This window comes from Argiope bruennichi, chromosome 1 (assembly GCF_947563725.1).
Source record: "Argiope bruennichi chromosome 1, qqArgBrue1.1, whole genome shotgun sequence".
Taxonomy (NCBI): Eukaryota; Metazoa; Arthropoda; class Arachnida; order Araneae; family Araneidae; genus Argiope; species Argiope bruennichi.
Genome location: NC_079151.1, coordinates 67,637,294 through 67,665,077, shown reverse-complemented (window position 1 = coordinate 67,665,077; position 27,784 = coordinate 67,637,294). Strand labels below are relative to the sequence as shown.

The window sequence follows — 27,784 nt, the reverse complement described above, 5'->3', positions numbered from 1 at the left end:
TCATGTATTGTACATTCTGTGATTTCAATTCAAATAAAATGTTAAAAACCATATCACATTTTGTTTCTGTTGTATGTGGTTCATTTATTTTATTGTTAAAAAATCCTTTTTAATTTGAATCGTAAATGAAAGTTAAATTGTGATTTATTAGATACTTGAAATAAAGTTTTGTCTAAACAACAAAACTAATTCCGGTAATGTGAATTTGTTGCAATTTTGTTTTATACTTTATTTGTATTAAATATTAATTAAAATAAGTGACATTCATAGAAGGAATGAGCCAAATAGATACATTTGTTTTTCAGATATACTTTTAAAATTTTATTTTTGAAAGAGCTGCGCACATTATATTATTTGATCAACACTTCATGCTTGTCGTTTTTCTGCATAACATGCTGTCCATGTTTGATTTCCTTCTTCAACTCTCTTGATTTTTGCAATCCAGTTTTCTTCTAAATATTTGTAATCCTCCTCGGAAAATTCCTTAAAAAATTAAATTTTGTTATAAAAAAATTAAAACTCTATACAATAGTAATAATCCTAGATTTAATGAAAAAAAAATGTAAGATAATTACTATTCTATAGAATACTTTCATATACATAGAATAATGAAACAACAAATGATGGAAAATAATGAAAATAGAATTGGATTTGTTGCAATAGTCAATATGACAATTCAAGTTCTTAGTATATTATAAGCTGCGAGAGACCGGATCAATTATAAATAATGTCACTGAGAGCTACTGAAAAAAGTTAACTTAAATTTTTAACATCTGCTAATGATTTAAACAAAAATTTATTCAAATATGTCAAAGATTGAAGCATATACATTATATCCATTCTCAAAATTTAATTGAGCATTATGTTATTTAATAATATTGTGAACTTCAGTTGTCACTAATTTTATTTTTTGACATTGCTATTTATATCATTAGGTGAGCTATTGGTGTCACTGTAATGGGAGTTTTTCCATAAAATGAAGCTGTCATGTATCTCTGTACTTCCACTTCTCCTAATACATATTGGAATGCTATATATATTCAACTATAATTGCAAATGTATTATGTTGATGAATTATTCATGCTTCAAATACAAGTTAACCAACATTTAAATCCCTCCTCCTTTTGCAGAGTTAAAATTTTCATAAATAAAAAAAACAATATAAATTTTATTAAAAGTATTTATATTCGATTATGTTCTGTTGCATATGAATATTAATTATATATTGCTTATCGTTGCATGTATTTTTCTTTGTTTTAGGTCATCAGAGATTCTTGTTCAAAAATATCAGCATGCAGCTATCTACTTTATCATTGATAAAATAAATTTTTTGTGTTACATGCATAGGTTGTGATTTTCTCCGAGCAAATATTTTTTGAACTAATATGCATGTTTATATAACATTTCAAAATTGATGATTGTTTAGTTATCAATTCTAAGCATTTTTTTTTTTTAGTATTAAATAAATATTTTGGTATAGAATTAAAATAAATTCAGTGTGATAAATTTTAGGCATCCTTGATGACCCTGGGCTCTACCCCAATGCATAAGACTGCATTGAAAATGTCTTACTTTCAAGAAATCTTCTTTTCCATTTTGCAGTTTATTTAATTCTTCTTGTAATGCCCTCAGAAATTCTTCTGTTGCATCCTCTGCTTTAACATTCACAAAACCACAGTTTTCCAGTAACTAAAGAAAGAAATTTATATTTATTAAAATATATTTATTCTTATGATATTTTATACCATGATCACCTTTAGATTAATAAAGCATGTATGTAGCAGAAGAAGTTTAATTAATCTGCAAGCATTTTATTGTATTATCTGCTTTTGTTCAAGCATTGTTCCATGAAGTATTGGGTATATCTGTTGGCGTAAGCGTTTTTTTTTTTCTTCCCTTCTTTTGTCTTGTCTTGTTTTCTAAGCTAATTTTAACCTTTGATATTTTTTTAGTGGAACCCAAGTAAGATATTTAAAAATCAACACAATTAATACTTCTTAATGAATTATTAAAATATATGGTGAAACATGACTGAATACTTAATTCAATGCACACTAATAAAAAAGATTCTTTGCCGAGAAAGATAATTTTGAATCGTTTTAAAACACACTTTTGTTTACTGTTGAATCATGCTCATCATTTTAAACGAACTTCAGACATTAGTTTTAAAAGCAAAGATCGAAATAACATTATTTTAAAAAATAATATGTTGAAACTGAGGGAAAAAATGATAGTAAGAATTAGTTCTATGAAATAGAGACTTTTCCCCCCATCAATCAAATTATAAGGGTCATTTTACTTGTAAACTGCAAAAGTATTCGAGATTCTTTAAAGGGAATCCGGAACATACTTCTACATTCAAAACAGAAGCTCATATTTTTTGACATAAAATGTTAAATAAGGAACATATTTAATTTGTAATCCTTAAATCAGTCTTTTCAATGATAAAATCATGTTAAAAATTAGTATTGAAAAGTATTTGCTATGAAAATAATATTTTTTGTGTTTCTTTTACTGCTCAAATAACATGAAAGCCCAAAATATTAGAAACGATGTTTACTATAACTTCATTTCGTTCTTTTAGCAAATACGCTGAGATTATAAATCGAATTCATTGTTAAAATATCCTTCCCACTCAGAAGAAAAAGTAAACATTGCAATTTGCCAATTTAAGGTAAAACCAGACATTCGAGTGATTAGAATATGCCATATGTGAAAATGCTGGAAGAGACATTCTTGTTATTGAAACCTTTAATCATTTTGCCTTTTCTTGTATATTAGTGTCCCGAGTCTTTAAAGAACGGAAGCTAAGCTGAAGAAATTTCGAATAAAAAGCAGAATAATGTGCGAAATTTGTTTGTGAAGGGAAGAAAAATCAAATGGCAGGAACATGTTATAAACAATAATAAAAGAATTCTGGTTTATCTAATTCAATACGGTGCAATTAAAACTCATCCCGGAGTATATCTATGTTTTTTTAATTCAAACCAATCTTACAAGGAATTGGTTTTAATAGTAAATGACCAATAAGAGATAATTTAATTTTGTTCCAAAACTAGAAAATAAAAGCTTTTATGGACTAAAAAAATATAGGAAACCGGATTATAGTGGATATCTAATAGTCCATATTTAGTTGGTTGTTTGATCTGATAGAAAAGATTTCTTTTTCGCCATGCTTATGGTAGAGTCAGTGTTTTGCACATTTGAGGAATGAAATGGAAAGATCTATGAGCAATTCTGTAATCACTTCCAATCTGGGAGTTGCCATTTTCTTAGAAAAGTTTACTATTCCAACTGAAAAGTGTCAGTAACCTTTACATTCGTACTTAGAAAAATATTAGCCATCTCATAAGCCAGAGGTAATTCAACATGATTAGTTCCGTTATGAAGGTTGTTCTTAGAATTTGATCATTTAGTATAGTAAAATACATGATTATTCTATATTTTATACTGCTCAAATTTTATTACTTTGTATTGACTTATTAACTTATATATATTATCATTTTTTATTTTATTTTATTTATTTATTTGCATAGGAAAAAAATGATTGGAATGAAAAAGAAAAGAAAAAGTTTACTTCTTTATACTGTTGCAAAGTAAGTAAATTGTATCCTCTGTCTTTGATGTATTGTTCGAAATTCGGTGAAACTTCCTTGTCACTTCTGCTGTAATCTGTGAAAAGAATTTTTCCACCAGGCTTCAGCCATTTCTGAAAATAGAATATATATATATATATATATATATATATATATATATATATATATAAATTCGTCAAATTCTCTAAAAGTTGTTTATGTATAGAAAGAATTACAGTCTTTGAAAATTACTTGTTAATGGAAAAAGGATTATAATATTCGAGAATATTTATGTCGAAACGTTTTTTAATCAGTGGCGGATTTCTAACTATGTAGACTAGGCAAATCCTTGCTCCGCCAAAATCATAGACAACAGTAAACACGTCGATTAAAAATGTTTATTCTCTTATTTGCCAAATAAAACTATTTGCAAAAATACGAATTCTGTGAATAATTAAATATTAGGATTAATATGAATTTCTTTATCAAATATGATTGATCTTGTTACTATAGGTTTCACCATTATTACGTAATTATTAGAATTTTTATAAAGCTGAACATCTGCTCCAATAAGATTGTCCAATAGCCAAGTTTGTACACTATCTGGAATCATAATCAATAAATAAAAAAAATCATATTCACAAAATTAATAAAATATTAAAATAACCCATTCACGTGTTAAAAATGAGCTGAAATATAAAATTAAATTGATCATCTTATTAAAAGAGGAGTTTCAAAATGTGCACTGCCACAATATCTAAATCCGCCACTGTTTTTTATCTGAGATTATTATATTTTTGCTATTAATTGTAATTTACATTTTATATTAAATGTTCAAAAACGATTTTTGATAATCTAACTAAAATGAAGAACGAATCATAAAATTTAATTCACTAAATAATATAATGGTGACAAATCATATGATATCACAACCTTATGATAAACATTGCTGTGTATGCTATTTAGCATGACATTTGACTCATCCTGATATTACAATATGTTGGGAGAGCAAGTCTTTTCCTTTTTTGTTTGGATCGTAATGAATTCCAGAGTTAAATTAACACGGCGTATTCGGTTAATCAGTTGAGTCTAAATTAACTCCATTTTTCTCGTAGAACTTCTTTATTATTGTCGATACTTCCCATAATATATCACACAAGTTTTTTTTATATATAATTACTAGCTGATGTACCGGATATTATTAAGGATAAAATATTCTTATGCCTATTATTTTTAATGTAAAAAATGCTTTTATATAATTAATATATGGAATCTTATCATTTAATTTTTAAAATTAAATTACTTAAAAATTAAACGATTTTTAAAAATAGTCTAATAAAAATTTTCTACATAAGATATAAGTAATTATAATTCTACAAAAATCATTCATAATAATAATTAAAAATATTAATTGAAGAATGATATCAAATTTATTATCCATGGCAAGTAAAAATTCGGATTTAAATGAATAGAATGGTTTAAAATGTCTGCAATACCATCATATAATAGAAATAACCGTTATAGTTTTCTTTTTTTTACTAAACTTGAAAATATAATTTTTAATTAATTAAATATTTACTGCTTAATTAATTGCTTGAAACCTTCACTAAAGCTTTTCTTCGTAATATTTGTAAGCATAATTTGAAAATAATCCATTCAGTAGTTTGGATTTCTATACTATAAAACAAATTATTTATGCATTTTAAAATTTCATTCCGTTTGCTACGACAACAGCAAACGTTACTTCATCTGATATTTTTATTGTCAAGATTCAAAATACCATTCATTTCTTTTCAGAGTTTCTATACCTAACCGGAAAAACATGATATAGTGTTTGAGCATTTTTGCCGATGTGTGGCTTATTTTTTATTATTTAATTGAATATCTTAATTAATCAGTTTTGAAAGTTGAAAATTGTATAGGTAATTTCGAAATCTATAAAAAACGGTGAATCTATCCGCTATGATTCACTGCTTCTGAAGAACTTTTATAACAGATAAGAAGGTACCCATATTTTCTGAATCATTATAAATAAATTATATATTTTATTTGAACAGTACCAAGTATTTACCAAAAAGCTTACTATTATAATTTTAACCGGCTGCTGTATTTTTAATTGGAGGCATAGTTAGATTTCTTGGTTACAAACAATGACTGGATTTAACCTGTTAATCATAGTGAATCTCAAATATGATTTAATGAAATTCTAATGCTTAAAAAAAGCTTCTCACTTCGAAATTTCGGAATAATTCTTCCTTGTTTGGAATGTGGAGAAGAGTATCCCTGCTGTATATGGTATCGAAGGAAGCATCATCATACACGGATTTTGTGATATCACATATGACGAACTTCACCTACAAGTTGCAAAAATAAATACGTCAACGAATGAAAGAAATTATAAAGCTGGAAATAAATAACTTTATTATTCATAGTTAGCAAAATAACATTCAAATATCTTTATGCATTTTAATATAGCATATAGCATGAATTGAACATAAGAAACAAGTTGATACTCATCTAGACTATCTTGAATGCATTCATAACATGGCGTTTTTTGTATGTATGTGCTTAATTTTGTTATATGATGTAAAATATCGAGTACACCTTTATGCATTTTCTGTTGTCCCTTTACCTCAAATTTTGACGACATCTGTGCGTTTTATGTGAAAATCATATTGTAATTGAATCTGTCTCCTTTGCTGTGTTTTTAAAACATTGCATTTACAAACACACAAATAAGCGAATCGATAGACCAAAATCCCTGAATATATTTGGTTCAAACTTTTATACAAATCTTCAATTCAGGTGATAAAAACCATGCACCAAATTTCATTCATCTAACTTGTTGCGTTTTATAGTCATTCTGATCTTATGTACACTGACGAACAAACTTCTAAGAGGTAAAGTGTGACCAAAATCTGATTCATATCTATAATTTTAGTCTTAAGACTGCATACTAAATTTCATTGTCTGGATCGTTTTCAATTTGCTTTGATCCTTTTGAACCGGTAGATATCATTCTAAAAATGATTGTTGTTGTCGTTGTGGCAAAATCTGGAAGTCGAAGTTTTTAATGCTTACAGTAATTTCTGCTTGTTTTATACGAAATGGTAAAATCTTCCCAGTTAAATTTAGTTGCTGATTTTTAACCAGCATTGCCTTAAAAATAATCGAATGATATGTGTCATATTTTTTTTCCCCAGAATATGTGTAATTAGATGGAGGAGTTCTTACTCAAAAAATACAATTTTCAATTTAAAAAGTTTTAAAAGGTAATACTCTGCATGTGTTATCTACATGAATAAAAAGAAAATAAATATTAAATAAAATCTACGTATTGCTTCTTCGTTTGCTAGTTGCTTTTTCGTTTTCTAGTTCTTAAGCTTTATATGGAATATCAATGAATTCTTTGGTTTAAAAAAAAAATTCGAAAGAAATCGTACGCAGTTGCCGAGAAGACCGTTTTATCATAATATAATGCAAAAATAGGGTGAATGTAAACTCTTTAATGCGCCCATGAACTCGATATTGCAGTGACTGTAGCTCAAGAATGAATTAAAATGTATAATCAATTTTATATCAATACATTAAATTGTGTATGTGTGTGTGTGTGTGAGAGAGAGAGAGAGAGAGATTCCAAAGGATTGTGTACAGAATATGTAAGAGACTATTAAAATACCTGGTTTTAATATCTGCTAATTCTGCGTAATCATGAATATGAGCTTGTATCTACATGATTTTAAGAAAATTAAATATAGCCAATATTCCCTGCGAACCAGCTGATCATCAAAGATGTTTACGAATGTTAAGATCAAACAGTTTTAAATAAAAGGAAAAGTCCACTCGATTGTGACTAAAATTGGATGAGTTACAATCATCTGAATATTATAAAAACGAGCAATTTTAGACCAATCCATCGAACGTCTCGAGGAAGATACGCCAATCAACGTCCAGAGTTTCCCCAACGCTGATTTTCCTAAGATATGAAAATACTGATGGTTCTATAGTGCTCAGAAGTTCATAATTCAGTGATATTTGATCTCTGAAGTTATAAACTTTTTTTTATTTATTTAAAAGTTAAGAGTTTCAAGTATATTTCGCAGAATATGATTTTTTAGAATCAAAAGTACATTAAAAATATACTTTTGATTAATATTATAAATATTATAAAATTGAGATTCCATAATTTTTTGAGGAGTATTTACTGACAAAAATTATATTGAAACAAAATTAAATAGTTTTACTTACGTCATATAAATCCTTTTAGAAGTAAAACTAAAAACTGAATTTTGTGAGGAATCCGAAAATTTTTTATTGAATAATTCGTTGAGATATTGCATAAATTATGGAAATTATTCTGTAGTCCACACAAGACTTAAATACCGAAAGACTCTGTTTTATGTACTAATATTAAAAACTACACACACACACATTTTGGTTTGAGTAAAAATTGTTTTTAAATTAATTGAAGTGCAATCATTTCCAAGAATGAAGACTTCGAAACAAAATCCAAACGTTTTATGAAGAAAATTGTTGAGTAATTAATTATATTGCATAAAAACATATTTTATACTTCAACAAAAAAATCAACTCTTCAATGTAGCCACCAAATTTAAGACATAATTATATCATTATAATATAAAAGATAAACATTTTTTACCTTTTTATCAAGGTGTGGTCTTTCGGAAAGATATTCTGTTGCTACTGTCATCATGTTCACGGATAAGTCAACTCCTAAAACTTCAACGTCATATTTCTGAAACATCAATCAGTTTTTAATTATTCGGAAGTTAGAAGAAAAACTAATTTACAAACTTTATTTATTTGCTTAATTCTTTAGCTTTTCGAAAAAAATTTCTTGGTGCAATTCTTCTATTACATTTTAAATTTGTCCATCATTACAGTGAAAGTTCAATTATGTATTTTTCCAAATAATTTTTAATTCATACCACAAAATAAGCAAATTTGATTCTTCTTAGGAACTGCGCGATAAATTTTATACACTTTTTTTTAATGACTATATTTCGGATCTATGTTTTCCGATTTATATTAATTAAAAAAAATCAAACTTAGAGCTCATTTTTAATCTGTAATATCGTTCTTTATTATTTATGACGTAATTTTTTAAGAAACACATTTAACAAATATTATAATTTCGTAGATTTTCGGACATTAACTTATAAATCGTATATGTTTGGATATGATATAACGACACATTCGAAAGGGAACATTAAAATAAATTATCTATCAAAATCAGCTCCTACTATTCTGATTTATCCTTAACGTTTTTACATTTTAAAAAAAAACTTCCATTTCAAATTTTAAAAACAATTTGTTCGTTAAAATGAATTAAAAGTTTTCTTACTTCTGCCATATAGAAACTATGACCTCCAATGCCACATCCTACATCTAGTACCTTTTGTCCAGGCTTCAAGTCTAGACGTTCTATATATTTCTAAATATATTAAATATGCATTAATAAATTCCCGTTTTCATTTAAATCAATTAAATCTATTTTATAGTTTGACAAATACTATCAAAGATCTCACCCCTGTAGTGGATTCTCCACCAGTGCTCAAGAAAGTTTTACCAAAAATCCATTCATATCGCCTGACTCCATTTCTGCTGTATTGCTTGTTGTCCAGGAAATTTTGAAAATTGTCATTGCTTTTGGAATTCATCTCTTTATCAATTTTTTTGGCCAAGAAGTATATTTGATAAGAATTGTTTTTGTGCTGAAATAATAAAAAAAAAAAAATGTATTGAAGCATTATAAATAATATTCTTTAATTCTACTATTTATTTTAGTTAAATAAATATCATGCTTCGAAATTACACGAAGGCTTTTTTCGGGCGAAACTTGTAATTTTTAACATCAATTAAATGATGAATACGATAATTAAGCCGATGTCTCACTCTCTAAACTTACACATACATAAACCTCGATAATGGCGGCAAATTTTACGTCCTATAAACCCACTTATACTTTGCGCACGAAGTGAGATCAAGTTTTGAATTTAGGCCTTTCCTTTAAAATTGAGATCTCATCACAGGCTACTGTATTCCTTTTGATTCTTTCATATAAAACTTTCAATTAGTGTTTTCAACTAAAGATTTTCAACTATTTAAGTTCGTTCTATCTCCAATCTTTCCCACTGCCTCCACCGAAAATGTATTGCATATTAAAATTTTTGCTGCGACAATGATTTCTGATTTGCTAATAAGCTTTTCGCAAGGTTAAAAACCATATATAATGTAATTCATTTTTATTGTTGTTCTTCTTTTTCAATACTAGGAAAATATTATATAGAGAAGTATAATTTTTAAGCGATACTAATTAATTTTTTATAAATTATATAAAGAAAAATGGCATTATATTATGATTCCGATGTAATGATATATATTTATATATTGCAACTTTCAGGCAGTGTGCAACAAATAATTCTTTGTGCTACATTTCTTTCCGCAGACGATTCTAACATTTCAATCACGTTCAAGATTTGGATATTCTATAGTTAAAAGACAATTTTCACTTTTTATTTTATAAGCAACAAATATGCATTAAACAAATATTGTTCAAATTTTGACCTCGAGATTTTATCGAGTCCCCGCATTTGTTATCTAGCTTAATCCGGGAAAAAAAAATTATGCTTGTGTGTATTTCTTGTTCGTGGATATATGGACATGAGAACTGAAAAACATCTCGATCTGGTTTAATAAAATTTGCCATGTGGAATCTGCAACAGATTTTATTTCCCAGCAATCGTAGAAATACCGTCGTTAAATCAAATGGAAAAAAAAAAAGAATCAAATTTAAGTAAAACGAGAAGATTTTATTATTGAATATTGCCAATCAATGGCAATGCAGAGCTTTTAATCAAATTAAATCTAGATTTCATTATACGAGTTTATTCAAAGTAAGAAAGAAAAGTACAAATACGAAATAAATTGTGCAACACCTTGGCATTATAAGGGCGCCTGAAATAATTCTAAATGAAGGGTTTATTGATTATTGTTAGAATAGTTAGGAATACTATCAGAAGGCATTTCTAAAATGTGGAAAAATAACTACCTTTAAACTATTGTCACAATAAATTTTATGTCAAATTAATTTACTGATTCTCATATGAAATAAAAGTTTTAATACAACAAAACTGGGGAAGTTCAATGGTTGTTCTTATTTCACGGTATTAATTAATTTTTAAAATTTATTTAATTCTTTATTAAATGTTTAATTAGTCATGTCTAAATATTGTATTGGCTTTAAATTATTTTGTGATTAAATAGTTATTTAATTTCCCCCCAAAAAATATATGTGACTACTTAGATTATTTAGTTGCATAATTTATATTCTATATTATAGGCAAAAATTGCAACTTTCTTGCCAGAAGTTTTAAAATTTGTAAATCTAGAATTTAATAAGTCAAATGAGGAAATACCAAATAGTATAGAATACCAAAATTAAATTTACATAGAAGGGAAGAATTTCTGAGCATCAAGTCATATTTAACAGATAAAATAAATATTAATTAATTACCTTCTTATATGATTAATTGCTTTTTTTGCTTATGCACTATGTTGCATACATTGTAAATTTGAAAAAGATAAAAGTCTAAATGTAAATACAAAAGAAATTATACATATCCTTATATTATATATATATATATATATATATATATATATATATATATATATATATATATATATATATATAAATCAAAAATATATGCATATAATACAATCTCTAATATATATAATATCTCTAATATAATAACAATACTCTAAATACAATTGTATCTAAAAAAGATACAATTGTATTTAGAGAGCGCTAAAACACAGATTAATTTAACCAAATCAGTAAAAATACCGAGTCAATATTAGCGAAAAGAATAAATATAGAATCAAAAAGGAAGAAAAATTATGAACCCTGCCTGAAGACTTTCTCAAGGGTCACCCTGAAGCAGAGAAAGTCAGACCCCTCACAGAAAAAAATCCCTTGTTTCAATCCCTGCCCGAGGGTGACCTTTGAGAAAGTCTTCAAACCGAATTCTTAATTTCTTCCTTTTTCAATTCCTACAATTAGTTCACACTCTCCCTATATATATTTATATATCTTGTTTAAATTTTCAATCGTTAATAAAATATTTTTTATTCATCCACTCAAGTTCAGATACATTTTTTTAAACTTGTAGTGGATGACACTTGATGTAAATACAGTTTTTTCAAATATTAATTCATTAATTATTAATTTTAATTAATTTTTTATACTTTAAATAGAGTTTTAGCAGTTTGTAATGAAAATTGAAATCAACAGGCAGTTGATCAATCGGTAAAATGCAAGGATTTCAGTATTTTTCATGTGATGGTGAAGAATGCGAGTTCAATTCTTGAAAAAATAGGAATTCACTTAATTTTTTTTTATTACTTGTTGATTCTATATTTATTCTTTTCGCTAATTTTTACTGATTTGATTATATATATATATATATATATATATATATATATATATATCATTTATGAAATCTATTTCAAATAAATAAAGTTTATTTTAAAAAAAATTATTAAAATATTTTTCTCCAAAAATTTTGCCAAATACCATTTTTAGAATCTTTTTAAAAAAATAATATGCAAGATGACGTTTGAAAAGTATATAAAAAATATTTCTTACAGTTTTACATATAAATCTAATTTTTAAGTAATATTAACATGAAATTTTCTGAAATGCATTATTTCTTATTCGTTAAGTGTCAAAGAAAGTATTACCTCCTTGAAAATAAAGCTTACCGTCTTTTACAAAGAATAAAACAGCACCTCAAACAATATGAATAAAATTATTTATAACAAATTCAATGATGGAACATATTTGATTGTATTAGCACTTGGTGACACGATGTTTAATCAAATGCAGTTGCTTTACGTAGGTGTGGTTCCCAAGAGCTGATGAGTAATGTGCGTAAAGATATAATTGTGTACTGAATGAATGGAACTCTTCTATATATAGATTGAACTATCGATTATTTTTATTCGTGAGGCAGACAGTTAGTTGCTTAGAAACAGACTCATCACGTGTTTTCGGAAAATCCAAATGAAAATATCCGAAACTTAACAAATAACTATAATGCATACACTCCAAGAAAAAGAGTTCACTTTTACAGCACTCGTTTTGTGCATTTAAGGTAAGATAAAACTGCTACCATCTGAAAAATATTGTAAAATTGATGGCTGATAACGATAGTTGTTCTAAATAACATTTACCACTCACCAAAAATGACCTATTGCATATAATGATACATAACTTACTAATTCTTCAAAAATGAAAGTTAAAATTATTAAAAAATCAAACGAATTTCTTTGCTTTATATTATCAAATAATAAAATGATAAAAATATAAAATTATATAAAATTTTATAAATTATATAAAAGTTTTATAAATTAATAATGGAAAAGTAGTAAATGAATATCAGAAATTTGTTTTTATTGAACTTGAAAATAAATTTCTACAACATTTTATCAGTTTAAAGTATTAATGATTATATTATTAATATTATGATGGTGCCTCCTATGGTCTCAAAGTCTATTTTAATTTATTTAAATAAAAATTATGTTTTAATGCTTAATTTGTTAACATTCTAAATAAAGTAATATGTTTTTGTTGAACGTAATATGTTTTTATTGATTGGATGTTATAAACTCGGCAAAAAATTATGTTAAATAGTCTTCAATAATTTTACGAAGATTTAGTCAGCATTCATTACGCATAGGTTTCAATATAATATTTAAAACAATTCTTGAAGAAAATGTTTTAAGTTATTGACTGTAACAGCTGATCTATTTTATAATTTTATCTGCTACAAATTTTGTACGATAATCTAATGGATATTTCAGTCTACGCATACAAAATATTGCTGCCTTTTTTTTTTTATGAAAACTTTAAGTCTGTTAGACATCATTGAATATAAATACTTCCACTTGATGAGGGTTTTTTCCCGTGTGCTCTGAACTGTGCTTAAATTAATATGAATATTATTCTGTAATGTACATAAGGTTTAATTACCGAACGATATTGTTTTCTTTACTCATATTTTTTTTAAAAAAAAAATGCTTCATTTCTGGAATAAATGTTTTTAAATTAATTGAAATTTAGTCACTTCCACTTTAATTTAAAGTCTAGAGAATCAAATTAGAAAGATACGTAGTACAAAGAATAGAATGGCTTATGTCATTTATAATTGTATGAGTTACATGATTATTTAAAAATATTTTGCTGATGAAGTTATTAAGAGACCAAGCTAAATGAAACATTTAATTGAAAAGTTTCGCGAGCATTAATCTTAGTTAACCAGTGGTTGCCACTGGTGGCTTGCAGAGAATAAAGCATGCGTATTTGGAAAAGAAGCCAATAGAACATTTTAATTTTGTATTTTATTTCCCAATTAATTTTTAAAGAACATTAACTGGGAGTTCCAAAATAACCAAATACATTGTGTTTGATATCACACATCAAAGTTTGAACAATTTTCAAGTAAGTTATTTTACATGTAAAGCATTGTTGATAATTTTGCGAAGCATTAAATGAAATTTTTACTTAATATTCTTAGTATGAATACACAAAGAGATATGAAAGCATTTCATTTAATTTTCCCTCAGAATGAACTTTAATTTTTTAGTCATTTACTCCACATCACTTTGAATTTGAACATCAATGTTTTTTATATTTAATTACTCCTAGAACCATATATATTATTAATTAATTCTGGGAAAGTTGCTTTGTAAACACTGATTTAAATCGCTTTTAACGAGATGGCAGAAACTGTGTCAAGATTTCAGAAGAAGAGAAAAAAAATGAAGCAAAAAAACATGAAATCTTACCTCTTCAACTGAACCCTCTAGAACGAAACACGTGAGGATGTGCAAAAATCATCCAATATTTCAATCTGCTCTATCTGTTTTCCGATTAGATAATTTAATATTGTTGCAAAGTATCTGGAGACGCTGACGACAAGCCGGAATGAACTTTCAACGCCTTCTGATTGAACAGTTATCTAATACCATGATACCATTTCAACTCTTAGATAGAACGGCTTATTGATACCATGAATGCTATCGTAATATCAAGGAAATATGAATATCAATAGTTATTCGAACATGATAATATTTATAGACTTGCATGCTATCTGTAAATTGCAACATATATGATGGAAAAAAGCCTTCAGAATGTTTCAGTAGATCGATTGAATAAAATTTGGCATGAAATTATTTCTTGGATAGAAGGTGCTCAGTAAGAAAGACTTTTCAAAACCTTAATTGGATTTTTAATTCAAAATTATAACGTTTCTCCTAAATAATTTCGGATATATATTTGCACAAAAACTATTTTTATATTACTTTTAAATTTTTTAAAAAAGCTTTCCAGTGATTCAAATATTATTTTCGTATAATTTTTTTTTAAATCTAAAATATATTTAAAACTAATTTTAAATATATTTTACTGCTTTACTTTTCTTTGTCTTATTTATTGGATTTATACTCAAATACGTTGCAACGTTATTTTTCATTTTTGTGTGCCCCTTATCATTGATATAATTAAGATAGAATTTGAAACATCAAAATAAAGGCAGACAGATCAAGCATAAAATTTATTCATACAACAATGGTACAGAATTGAGTTAATTGAGTTTAGTTATATTAACGTCCCGTTTTAAAGCGGCACTAGGGCTACTTTGGGATGGTCCTCGTAATTTCGAACCACGGTAAGATGATCAGGACGACACCTGAGCTGGTACATCCTCTTCAAACCTCCACTCGAATATAACAAAACTAATATTCTGAGCTTAACAAAGCTAATATTCTAAAATCTTAATTTTTTTTTACTAATATTTTTCGTAAGATTGTAATAAAAAATTTTAATTGCATTTTTGTTGAATTTTACATGTAATTATATCCCAAATAGACCTCTTATATGATAAGTGTTTAGTATTCTTCTAAAGAAAAATGTCTACGATTCCAACTTTGTTTGCGATTAATCAAATGAAATAAACAATGTGATCAATCGAACAAAAATGTGTTATCTCGAATGAGCGGCCCCTGATTGCATTCTTGCATCAATAATTATCTGTGGTGTAGAAACGGCAGATAAGGGGGAGGGTGATATAGATATCCCAGTGCTGTTCTTAGGGGCCATCATAGAAATCAAATCTTAGTGCCTGAATATCATTTTTCAAAGCTGATTCTGACAAAGGGACAAAAAGAAAATAGAATCCTGCCCCGAAAGTAATTTATGCTTACTTCGAAACTGATGATGACTAGGGGCGAAAAAAATCTTGTTATAATTTGGGCGCCATTTATTCTTGCTATGCAATGTATAATCATTTAAATTATTTATTTATTTCAGTTTCATCTTAATAATTCCAAAGCTATCCTGAAAATTAGAATTTCCATATTTTGATTATATTCTGCTATTGATTCTATTTTGATTATATTCTGCTTATATAACCATTTCAAACGATGATTGGACTGTTGTTAAAAATCATCAAATGCGATCTTGACAGAACTTTCTTATATACATCCTGATAAAGAGATTATTTCTTCCTCTCTTTCAATAAAAAAATTGCGTCCTTAGGTAAGACCGCAAAAACCATGGATGTTTAGATTTTATTTTCAGAGTTTTACTCATAAAACATTTTGTAGTATTGTGAAGGTAATCACGCAAGATCTTTTTTTCTAACCAATTGAAACCAAAATTCAACATAGAACTAGAATTTCAATAATATCAGATATCTAATTTGTTTTTTATCTAGGTCGTTGTTATTGCATTTTGATGCATCTGAATGTACAAACTGACAGATGATCAATCAGTTGACAGATTTGGTACAAAATACGGATCTACACTCTCTACTCAAAAATTATAATCTAAATTTTGTCTCTTTACTTTTTGTAACTATCATGCTCACTTGCTCTTAGACAGACAAACAAATTTCCTGAAAATGAATTTTCCTCTAAAATTTGACAGAAATCTGCAGATTGGAGTAAAGACAACATATTTCATCTGTTTAGTTTAAAGCGTTTCTAAGTTTTCTCATGTTTATAGACAGACAAATAGATATAATTCCAAAAGTGTTTTTTTTTCGGACTCTAGGAGATCTGAAATGTGGAAATTCGTGAAAATCTTGAGGTGAATTTAGTAATGAATAGAAAAGTTTATCTTTGTATTTTTCGAATGCGAAAAAAGAAGAACTAAACAGTTGAAAGTAATCCGTCAGATTAATTTATATCTCCGACTCAACAAAACTGAATACCTGAAATCATGCATTGTTTAATAATATTGTCCATATACTGGGTGATTATAAATAAAACTATCCCAATATATGAGACCGTATTGAACATATCATTCACAGAAACGGAATAAAATTTGGTTCAAGGTATTTTGAAGTATACGCTCAAGGATTATTTGAAAAACAACAGTTAACCTCTAACAGTGACGGTTACATTGACAAAATTTCAAAATGGTAATAACCAATTTTTTTTTAAATTGGAATATAATCTCCAAAGCAAAAAACAATAGCGTTGGAACAATACCTGTAGCTCGAAAATGTATTCTCGAAATGTAGCATGTATTCTCTAATAATATCGTTTCCGCTGACGGTTTTTTTGTAATTGATTATTAATTTATTTATTTTTGTGGAGGAGGGGGTAATAATATCCATAAATATTATATCAGATAATGCAATATCAGTAAATATAATATATAAAATAATATCAGAAAATATGGTAGGAAGAAAACATTTTCAAGCTTTTCATTTTAAAGATTAAAATATATTCTTTTCAGTGATGTCAACTATTTTTTTTCCTCTTATTTCCACGTTTTTTGTAAAAAAAATTTAATAATAAACGTGATAACTTATAAGCAAAAAAAAAAAAAAGAAGGAAAAGAAAAATCACTATATAGGATGCCAAAACGAGTATAACTAAATGTAATAATTAAAATTGTATATAACATTTTTATCAGACGTAAATAGCAATGTGCTGGTAAATGAATGTAATATTTAAAGATACTCTTAATATTTTCTTTAGACATAAATGGCAACACGGGTTGAAACATCTCTGAATATACGATGTTTCTTCTTTACCTTTCTTCTTTTCCCCGGAAGATTAATCTAAAGAAAATATCCTTTTTTAAAAATCTTTTTCTTCTTTTTTTACATATTTGACCCAATACCTTATGCTTATCTATATTTTTGGTTTAAGAACACCTTGAAAATTTCATACAACTGTCTCTTTGTATTTCGGAGTCACGTTGTTTTCGTACACAATGATATATTTCCCGTGAAAGGATTTAAACCAAAGTTTGATACAAACAAATTTTTTATATAAAGACCACATGTCAAATTATATCCATTTAGCTCTTTATTATTTAGAATTATGTTTACAGATATATGCTAGATCAATGTAACACCAAATATGTTTATGAGATGAGTATTGTTAATATTAGAATGAATCTGATGAAACTAATTCTTTTACTCTTGTTTTGATTGATTGTTTTACTGTAAATTTTTCACAGATGAAAATAGATAAATTATTGTTTTTTATTTAGAATTTAGAAGGGTGACGCGTATCATCGAAAGTTATTAATAATCAAATCTATTGTACTTCCAATTTGGAATTTGTATAATTCTGAACGAAATGGTTTTGTTGCACAAGCTAAGTCATCATTTGATACGATTTCAAAACTTTATAAACAAATTACTAAAATATTTTACTTCGATTGATTTTTAAATCTGCAATTTTAAAAATTTTCAAATAAACTAATATTAAACAGTTTGTGGAATGACTTTTGATAATAAAGCATCCTACATGGAATATATAAATACAAAAATTAAATATTAGAATATTAGATATAAAATTAAATAATAATTATTAGAATATAGAAAAGCGCAATAGTTTCTAAATATTTCTTGAATAATCAAAAGAGCTAATTGATTTATGGATTTATATTTATAATTCAACGCTTTTTGTAATACATGTGTGTTATAAAATATTTTTGATAGAAAATTGTAAGGTATTTCCTCTTTACTTTTACTTCTATAGTTTGTATCTAAAAGTCTTAAACAGGTCTTTAACATCCTTGAATAGAATAGCGAATTATCTCAATTTAAATTTGAAAAATAATTACAATGTATAATTTTAATATTATCACTTCAGTGTAAAAAAAATTACTGAAGTATATAAAGTTCAAGCAAGTCCATTTTATCAGCTCTTCCTTTTTTAAATCTAAAGATTATTTTTGTTTATCTTCTTATTCACATAAATTTTAAATTACAGCTATTTATCGAATATTGATAAAATGCTCCAAAAATAGCTTATTTAGGTAATTTTTTAAAACTTTATCTTTTAAAAACCTAAAATAGCTCAAACTGCTTTTTACAAAAATATGATAAAAAAGAAGCAAGAATCAAACCTTTCTTTCGAAAACCTTGTTTTTCTCCGCGAATATCTAGACGTACATCGACCTTTACTTTACTGCAAGTTCTGACAAATAATAGACTTTCCTTTAGACAGACGATGATGCAATGCTTTCTGTTTCATGGATTTGACGTGTATCTTTAAAATAACATTGCAGACGATATTTATATTCGAATTTTCTGACGTTAATCATTAAACAGAGATTAAATAACACAGACGGCCTTGGTCTTAAAAATATATAAATTTTCAACTGAGAAAACAAAACTCGTCAGACTGGTAGAAAAAAATCGTTGAATGAAAACCGAATACTTTGACATGTGCAAGTAAAAAGGTGTCAAATATCGTTTGCTAAATCTAATAGTTTTAGAGAAGGTATTTCGACATTTCGAAATACTTGCAGTTTGTCTGTCATATGCAACATAAATGCAGCTTGTATTTACTCGCAATCTTTTAATAAAATATTCGATGAGGTATAAGTCAAAATGTAAAATTCATTTTAAATAATGAGATAGCAAACATGGAATTATGAAATTTTAAATTTATTTAAGATTTATGAATAAAACTAAGAATTAATAACCAAGTAGATAATTTTTAGTGTAATTCATACAATCATAACAACAGATCCCCTCGATTATTTTATCCATTAAAAAATACAAGTTTGGTAAAAAAAAATCAATAAATCCAAATTTTCTTTTGCTCTAATATTTAAATCAATATTTAAAAGATTTGCAAATTACAAATCTTAAAAAAATACTGGCTTACATTTTATTTTCGAGAAATAAAGGGTGTCCCAAAATTAATGCAAGATTTAAATTTGCCGCCATTCGTGCAGTAAAATGTTAGCAACCCTATTAAAAAAATCCATTTAACAGCTGATAGTTTAGGGTTAGTAAAATGGAGCGTTACACGATAGAACAATGTCTTAACGCAAGATTTGAATTAAATAAAAAAAAGTTTAAATAGTTATATTTTTATTGAATCGTAAGTACACAGGATAGGGCTATGTATGGAATAACATTTTGCATAAATGTGGCTGAATTTAGTTAATGCAGCGTTGAATTTCCTCCTTAAATGCAGGCGTGCTTGTGAGCTTTTGGCTTCAAATAACCCCATAAAAAATCCAATGTTAAATCACACGATCTAGTGGACCAAATCTCAAATTTTTCGAACTATGGCTGCCAGACTTTCATTAATTTTGAAATACTGTTCAACAGTGGAAACATGTTGTCCTATCGTGTAACACTATTTTTATTAACCCTAAACTATCAGCTGTCAAATGAGTTTTTCTTTAATAGGGTTGCCAACTCTTTACTGCACGAATGGTGGCAAATTCAAAACTTGCATTAATTTTGAGACACCCTCTAGCATAAAATTTTTGTAGAAGCTCCGAGTTTTTATATAAATTGTGAAATTTATACAGAATTTTGATACATTTTTGATTATTGATTTTTTTTTTATTCCTTCATAATCAGAATCAAGTTAAAATGAAACAATGCATAGTATTTGTTCCAATAGAAGTATTGATAAATTGCTTATAAGAATTGAAAACAAAATTTCATTTTCGAGGGCAATAAATTCATTTGATATCACAGTCATGTGGTAAACGTTACTGCAACTTTGTCTTTTGCTGTATGATACCAAAATATAGGAACACGACTGACGTGTGTTATGTGAGAACAGGAATTTTTCCTTTTATATTCGATATCACATACTTCAGAAAAAATATTGAAGGGTAAAAATTACCAAAAATAGGAAAGGCGATGAAAAGTCGTAAGCAATAAATTCTTATTAATATCAGATTGGCAGCGAAAAAAGTATAAAAATCTTAAAATTTCTTAAAATTTTTTAAAACTTTGCTTAAATAAAATACTTCCATCACATAAATTTAAAGGTGGATTCATTTTTTCCGAAAAAAGGAAACTAATCGCTTTATTTTATATCACAAAATATGAACTTTATTTCTGCATTTACTTTCGCAAATAATTTCATATGGTTTGAATGTTTCTTAAAATCTACAGCAATTAGATAAGATAGTCCCATAAAGAATTACTATTGTTTGATAAAACATCGAATTCTGATATAATGCAGGATGATCAAAAATATTGTTTTTAATGCTTTAAATTCTTATTTTCGACATTTATGTTAAATTACTTCATTGCGCAAAAACAGAGCAAAAATTAATGACATCAATTTGAAAAGAAATTAATTTTAAAATAAGTACTTTTTTTGCACTGATTTTGTGTACGAAATCTTTCAGTAAATTTCCCCATATGATGATAAGATGATAATAAATTTCATTACAAGGATAATTAACATGATAATGGGGATAACTAGAAGATAATTCCAGGGGTAATAAAAATATAAAATTACTGATTTGAATCTTATAAATACTTTGAACAAAAAGAAAATCTATGTCAATGAATCATATACAAAATAGCAAAGAACATAAATGTTAATATATCATAATAACTTTTGTACGATCTACTAATTAGAAGCTGATTTTATTTGCATATGTATTCTTACATTGCATATGTATATTATTTGCATATGTATTATTGCATTTGCATAGGCATTACATTTCTCAATCCATGTACATTGTAGAGTTACTATCTGTCTTTGATTGGTGCACCATACAATCGTTATAATGCATTTTTTATCGATACGTATCATTTTTTAATGCTTTGTTTTAAGCTTATATCGGAGACTTTTTATATACCATAAAAATTTTTGAACATCTTTTTATTAGAGAATTTTACACACTAAAAGTTTTCATGTATGAAGATCGTGTTACACCTATAATTTAGCATTTCTTAAAAAATAATATTTCTGAAATTTTTAATTGATTTAAATTTTTAAATCTCTTTTGTGCAATTCATACACATAATTGCATGTCTAAAAAATCAGTAATTAAAAAATTAAAATAGTTGATAATAATAATTAAATAATATTATATAGATGACATATTATATATTATTAATATATATTAGCATGTTATTTATTGTATTCCTCATTCATGTACTTTTAGTCTTCTTTATATAATCTAAAGATTAACTTCATGTAGTGTTTAATTAAACTTTACCTTACCTTTATATAGGATCTCAGAGAACCAACGCTAATGATTTTGAAACCATGACCGTCTTCAGATGGTTCCAAAATAGAATCACTGTTAGATAACCAGGCAGATTCTAACAGACTAGCGTAATCTTCAGGCGTTCTGTAAAAGGTGGGATTTGTTGAACGGCTCATGTTGCCTAAAATAATTTTTTTTAAATGTCAGATTCGTGATATACAATTTCATTAAAGTTACATTCAGGACAGAGACTGTTTTTTACATTTTTGCATTGTTTCAAGGCAAATTTTAATATACTTTTTTTTTTCACATGTCCTCATTTAATCGATTTTAAGCTATCGCACAAATTATTAAAGCTTCAATTTTAAACGGTGTGCACTCGCAAATTTATTATTTCTAACTGTAAATATTTATTTAGTAATTAAAATGTATCATATATTAAAATTTATGAACAACAGATGTATTTTAAATACTTTTTAAATTATTCTACAGAGTTTTTTTAAAAATTATTTGGTAAATTACATCTTGTGAAAAGGACTTTCTTTACGTTTTTATATTTCTAAATAAAATAAGAATTTTCTTGCATTTATTTCCTCGTAAATAAAAAAATTATTATTGTTGCAATTTTTAAAAAACTGTATATTATTGTTTTAGTACTTTTAATCTTAAATTTTCTCATCCAGTTTAGCATATATAGAGTCCATGTTAAGATATTATGCTGAAAGATAAATTCATTTATTATTATTACTATGCAAAGATAGCGATTCTATAATCATAAAAAAAAGACAAAATGGGGAATATGTAGGGAATATTTCACAAGTTAAGAATCTAAATAAACATTTTGGAAATGATGGTGATGGTGGTGGGGAATATTTTTGGTTTTAAAATCTTATATTTCTTTGCAGAATATTCTAGGAATTTATAATGTTAATTCGAAACCTATAAATAAACAAATATCATATTGTTTGTTAAATAGCATTAAAGTTAAGACATAAGCAGTATGGAAACTTCTGAATTGGTATTAAAATCGACATGTTATTGTTTTTTGGAATTTTCAATTTCTTTTTCGTTTTTCCTAGGTTCCCATAATTTTCCCTTTTGAAATACGAACATGAAAATTCTATGTCTAACGTACTTCTTTTTCTATAAACAATGTTCCACTTTGTAGCAAGGTTATTATTTTTATTCAATTCAAAGCTTAATCAAAAAATTTATAGAATATTAATACCTGAAGAATGGAAACAGGATTCACGAAAAAAGAGCCAACCACCATCGTCTAACCATCTTAGAATTCTTTGTAGTAATGATACACATTCTTGATCAGTTAGATACATAAACAACCAATTGCTGAATATAACCCCAAATCTGTCAGAGAACAAAAAATCATGCGACTGGTAAATATATATAGAGAGAAGGAAAATGAATATACTGATCCATTAGCTATACATTCCCAAAGAAATTTTAAAAAATTAAATTCCATATATGGATGGTCCATATAGTTAATTCTTCATCCTGGTAATTTTTATTAGTCCAGGCAAATGATATCGATTAACTAACGAATAATCTAAATGATAGATAACTTTAGTTTACATTAATCAAACTAATCAGTATTAATAAATTAATATTGTAATGCTCTGATTAAATTATGGATATTTCAAATCCTTGCCTTCGAGTGATATGCAAAGCAACTATATCTTCAGCATTTACAATATCTTCTTTATTAAGCATAGATATCAGCATATTTCAAAATTTTAGTACATTTTTGAAAATCTTTTTTATATACAAGATAGCTAAAAAATGTAAAAATATTAAATAGAGGAATATTCCTGCAAAATATAGAAAGAATCTACACATACTTTTTAGCAGGTAGCTCTAGGTCCAATACGTCGGCAGCAATATAAGTAATATTGTCTAAATGCCCATGGTTTTTTTGATTAACTGATATATAATCTTCCATGAAGTCCACTGCCGTTACATGGTGAGCTTCAGAAGCTAATAACCCAGTATATCTCCTGCCAGAAGAGAAAGTAAGTATTTAAAATGTATACATTTCGACAGTATACTTGCAAATTTCATTACTACTATTAAAAATATATACAGTTAATATGTAGTTGTCTTAACTCAGTAATGTACCAATGACAATGAAGGCGAAAAATTATAGGGAAATACTTAATATTGTCTGGAAATCTTGAATACCGATTGAGATTTTTGAGATCAGATATAGAGAAAATTACACCGGCCTTTTTTCTAAAGGAAAGAAACTAACAATTGCTCAATTTCCTGACTTACATGATTTAAGAAAATAGTAGACCTTATGTAACTATTTAAATGGTTGCAATTCAGCAAATAGGCAAGTTTATAATGATTTTCCACTATGAGGAATATTATACTGATCATGATAATATATCAAGTATAAATTCACTCTAAACCTTCCATTGGAAAAGCTATTAATTTGCTTTTTACCGTATTGCAATTTTTAATTCTTAATAATATCCACTGTTGCGCAGCGAAAAAATATTTTATAATCGATTTTTACTTTAAAAAACGAGGTCTCTTTCTTTACGTTTCGTATTGATACTGTAAATGTAATGTTTTTTATGGTAACGGCGGTATTGGTATTGTAATTGGAAGTAACTTAATTAATATCGTACCGACCGGTTACATATTATATCGTAGAATTTTTTTATTTGCTTGCGGAACTGGTACAGATGCTGTACCATTAAACCATTAGTTTCACTCTTCTCGTAGAATTTATCTTTATATTTTCAAATCATCTTGTGGCTAATAATAATTAGCTGGCCTAATGTATCTCCCACTTGCAATGGAAGAATTAATTACCAGTGAGATGTGAAAAAAGATAATTCTTCGGATGGTCTAAGAAGTGCAGGTATTATCTTCTAAGGACTCGAAAGGCGGGAAAATATTTTTCCCATTTTAAAAGGATATTTTGGTTTTCATCTTTCCATATATTATATGTTAAGTTCTTTTGAAAAATTAGAATTTGAAAATAAAAATTTATATTTGAATTTTAAAGGTGAATTGGTTATATACTGCAGGAAATACATTATTATTTGCGTGATGAAAAAAATGTGATTCGTTCATTAAAATAAAAAATATCCAATAAAAAAAATGGTTTTACCCTATTCCGGCGCCTAATTCAAGCACCCGTTTGTTTTCAAGACTAGGGAGTAGACCAGCTATTTCAGCTTGCTCATCAATATGAATGATGGACGCTGTCTTGTCTAGCATCATGCTCTCAAGGGAGGGGGCAAAATTCTGCCAATACTGCTGCATTCGCACTCTGGTCCCTGAAATTAAATGAGCAATAAAAAATAAAAACATGCATCACATTATTCTAAAAAAACTGCATTGAAAATTTGTTCTGACTATGTTGAAGCACAGTAACTTGTTATTTGCGCTAACAGTTTCACTTTTAAATAGTAGAAATATCCATGGTTTAAAATTTTTTATTACTAGTAAATGATACAAAAAGTGAAATATTTTAGGTTTATTTTTAAATGTTTTAATAAATTGCAGTAAAATATCAGATTTTTTTAAAAAAATTCTATTGATTAAGATATAATTTCAATTGTCTTTTTTTTTAGATTAATTATGCAAAAAGTTATTAACAGACAAATACAATTACATTTCATTTTATATTTTTATTACCAATAACATTCAGAAATATTTAAGAAAAATCAACTAAATACTAAAATGTTCCGTATTTATTATTTCAGCAAAAATGTCAACTATTTGGTTGTATTTTTTAAATTAAATTTGGGCTTAAATATAAAATTTAAACGACTTAAATTATATCCAAAATCAAAAACAAATTGCATGAAGTGAAATTATTTTTTCTTTAATTATTTACAAGTAAAATATATAACGAGAACTTTATGCATTTATCAAAAATAAAATTGATTACTAGGCTTAAAAGATAAATATTATTTTAATAGTAATTTTAAATGTGTATTTTTTTTTTTTTCATTTTTTCCTGAGTCTTTTAAATAAAATGCATTTGCTTTCATTGATGCAGTTGATAACTATATTTATTCAAAGAATAAAGGTACAAGCTCGAATGAAATAGAGCAGAAAATAGAAATTAGAATTTTGATTATCTGAAGTTGATTATGAAGTCATCCGCGAATATTCTATAGTAAATAGTCATGCTTTACAATAAACAAAAACAATAATGATTTGCAATAAAAATTTTTCTTACCAAAAGAACTTCCGTTCATGATTTTTTTAAATAAGAATTCAAACACCACTACTAACTATTCTTACAGTTTCCACAGTAAATGACTTGACGTTTCAAATAATGTAATTGTTGTGACAGATGTTTCCTTGTGTACTTAAAGGGAGAGAGCTGCTTTCAAAAAGAAAGATGTGATGAGAGCATTTTTATTCATGTCCACATATAAATAAATAAAAAAAAGGAAAAGAAAGATAATAAACCCTTTTCCAGTTGAGCATAGATAAACCATAAGATAAGTTGTTTTCTGCAACATCTTATCATTTTTTCTTTCTACAGTGAGAGAAGCATTGATGACAGTAGGAAATTTAATGGATTTTTTTTTTAAACAAGGTCAATATTAGATTCAAAAATAAGTCGGCGAAGGTTTATAAATTTGAATTAATTCACTCATTCAGTTCTTTCATATCAAATTGCAGCTTTGATAACTGAAATTTTTTAGTGTTCAATCAATCAACTTCTTTAGCAATCTTTGAGAAACATATAATTTTTTTAAACTATAGTTAGTATTCTTAGAATTTTTATGTCTTCCTTTTTATGTATTTACTAGCCGCCTTTGGTGACTAGCCGGTTCACCAATCTTAATGCTAATAATTAAGTATTTTATGTAATTCCTACTCTAATAGCTTTTTCATTAAAATATTTCAAAATTTCAAATTTTGATAGTCATATACTTCACTCATAATATTATAAAGGCCTTCAGTCATAAAGTAATATGTATCTCTCTAATTTTCTGTTAGCTCCCGTAGAATTTATGCTTTAAACTAAAGTGGAAATGAATAATCTGCAATTAATATAATAATATTTTTTACTGAAACAAAGCATTTTTTTAATAATATGATTACTGAAAACAGAGTCACTGAGCATTTAAACCTTATGGTCACTAAATAATATATTTCTTAATTTATGTAATATCTCAAGAATTTCTCAACAAAATTTTCTCAGACCATCATAAGCAGATCGATTCATTAACAATGCTTGATTTTAAATGCATCAAACACTTAGAAAATAAACAGAATCGTTTAAGATAATCCGTCGAAAACATGTTAAAAAAACTACATAAAAAACGATGTACTTAAAACTATAAGCATATACAAAAAATATATGACTAACATATATACAATTGAATTACAAAAGCATAAAACTAACCTAAAAATAATTTAAATCAAGTTCGCATCCGTTGAAATAGTTGTCAACAAACAGAACACAATGCGCATGCGTGAATTTTCAACACCAGTTATGACAATGCAAATGCGTGAATTTTCTACGCCAGTTGGGGTAACGCTATGCAGATAAGAAATTTTTAATTTCCTTTATTCTGTTTTATTTTAATCTAACCTGGAGAGCGCCAATATGCACACACACACACATTGAGCCTTATATAAGTGTAGATGTATAACTGTGTGAATTTACTTAATTTTTCTTAAT

The 27,784-nt window shown here is 26.7% G+C and overlaps 1 protein-coding gene across 1 annotated transcript; it reads right to left on the bottom strand.

Moving 5' to 3' along the window:
* Nucleotides 1-293: 293 nt before the first annotated feature.
* On the bottom strand, nt 294-26,504 carry LOC129963707 (uncharacterized). Its single transcript, XM_056078229.1, has 12 exons — nt 26,324-26,504; nt 25,244-25,412; nt 23,961-24,116; nt 23,333-23,469; nt 22,119-22,285; nt 9,125-9,310; nt 8,941-9,030; nt 8,236-8,331; nt 5,807-5,929; nt 3,578-3,709; nt 1,573-1,689; nt 294-483 (listed from the first exon to the last, which is right to left on the bottom strand). Exons 1-12 carry the CDS (start codon nt 26,340-26,342, stop codon nt 367-369), a joined length of 1,509 nt encoding a protein of 502 aa, XP_055934204.1. The 5' UTR covers nt 26,343-26,504; the 3' UTR covers nt 294-366.
* Between the last annotated feature and the right edge of the window lie 1,280 nt (nt 26,505-27,784).

Bases quoted from the DNA above. Each gene is read 5' to 3' on its own strand.
- LOC129963707 (XM_056078229.1), bottom strand. The intron at 9,311-22,118 runs GTAAGGTAAAGT...TTATTATTTCAG, and splicing joins CTCTGAGATCCTATATAAAG to CACAAAAACAATTCTTATCA. The intron at 9,031-9,124 runs GTGAGATCTTTG...TAATATATTTAG, and splicing joins GTGGAGAATCCACTACAGGG to AAATATATAGAACGTCTAGA.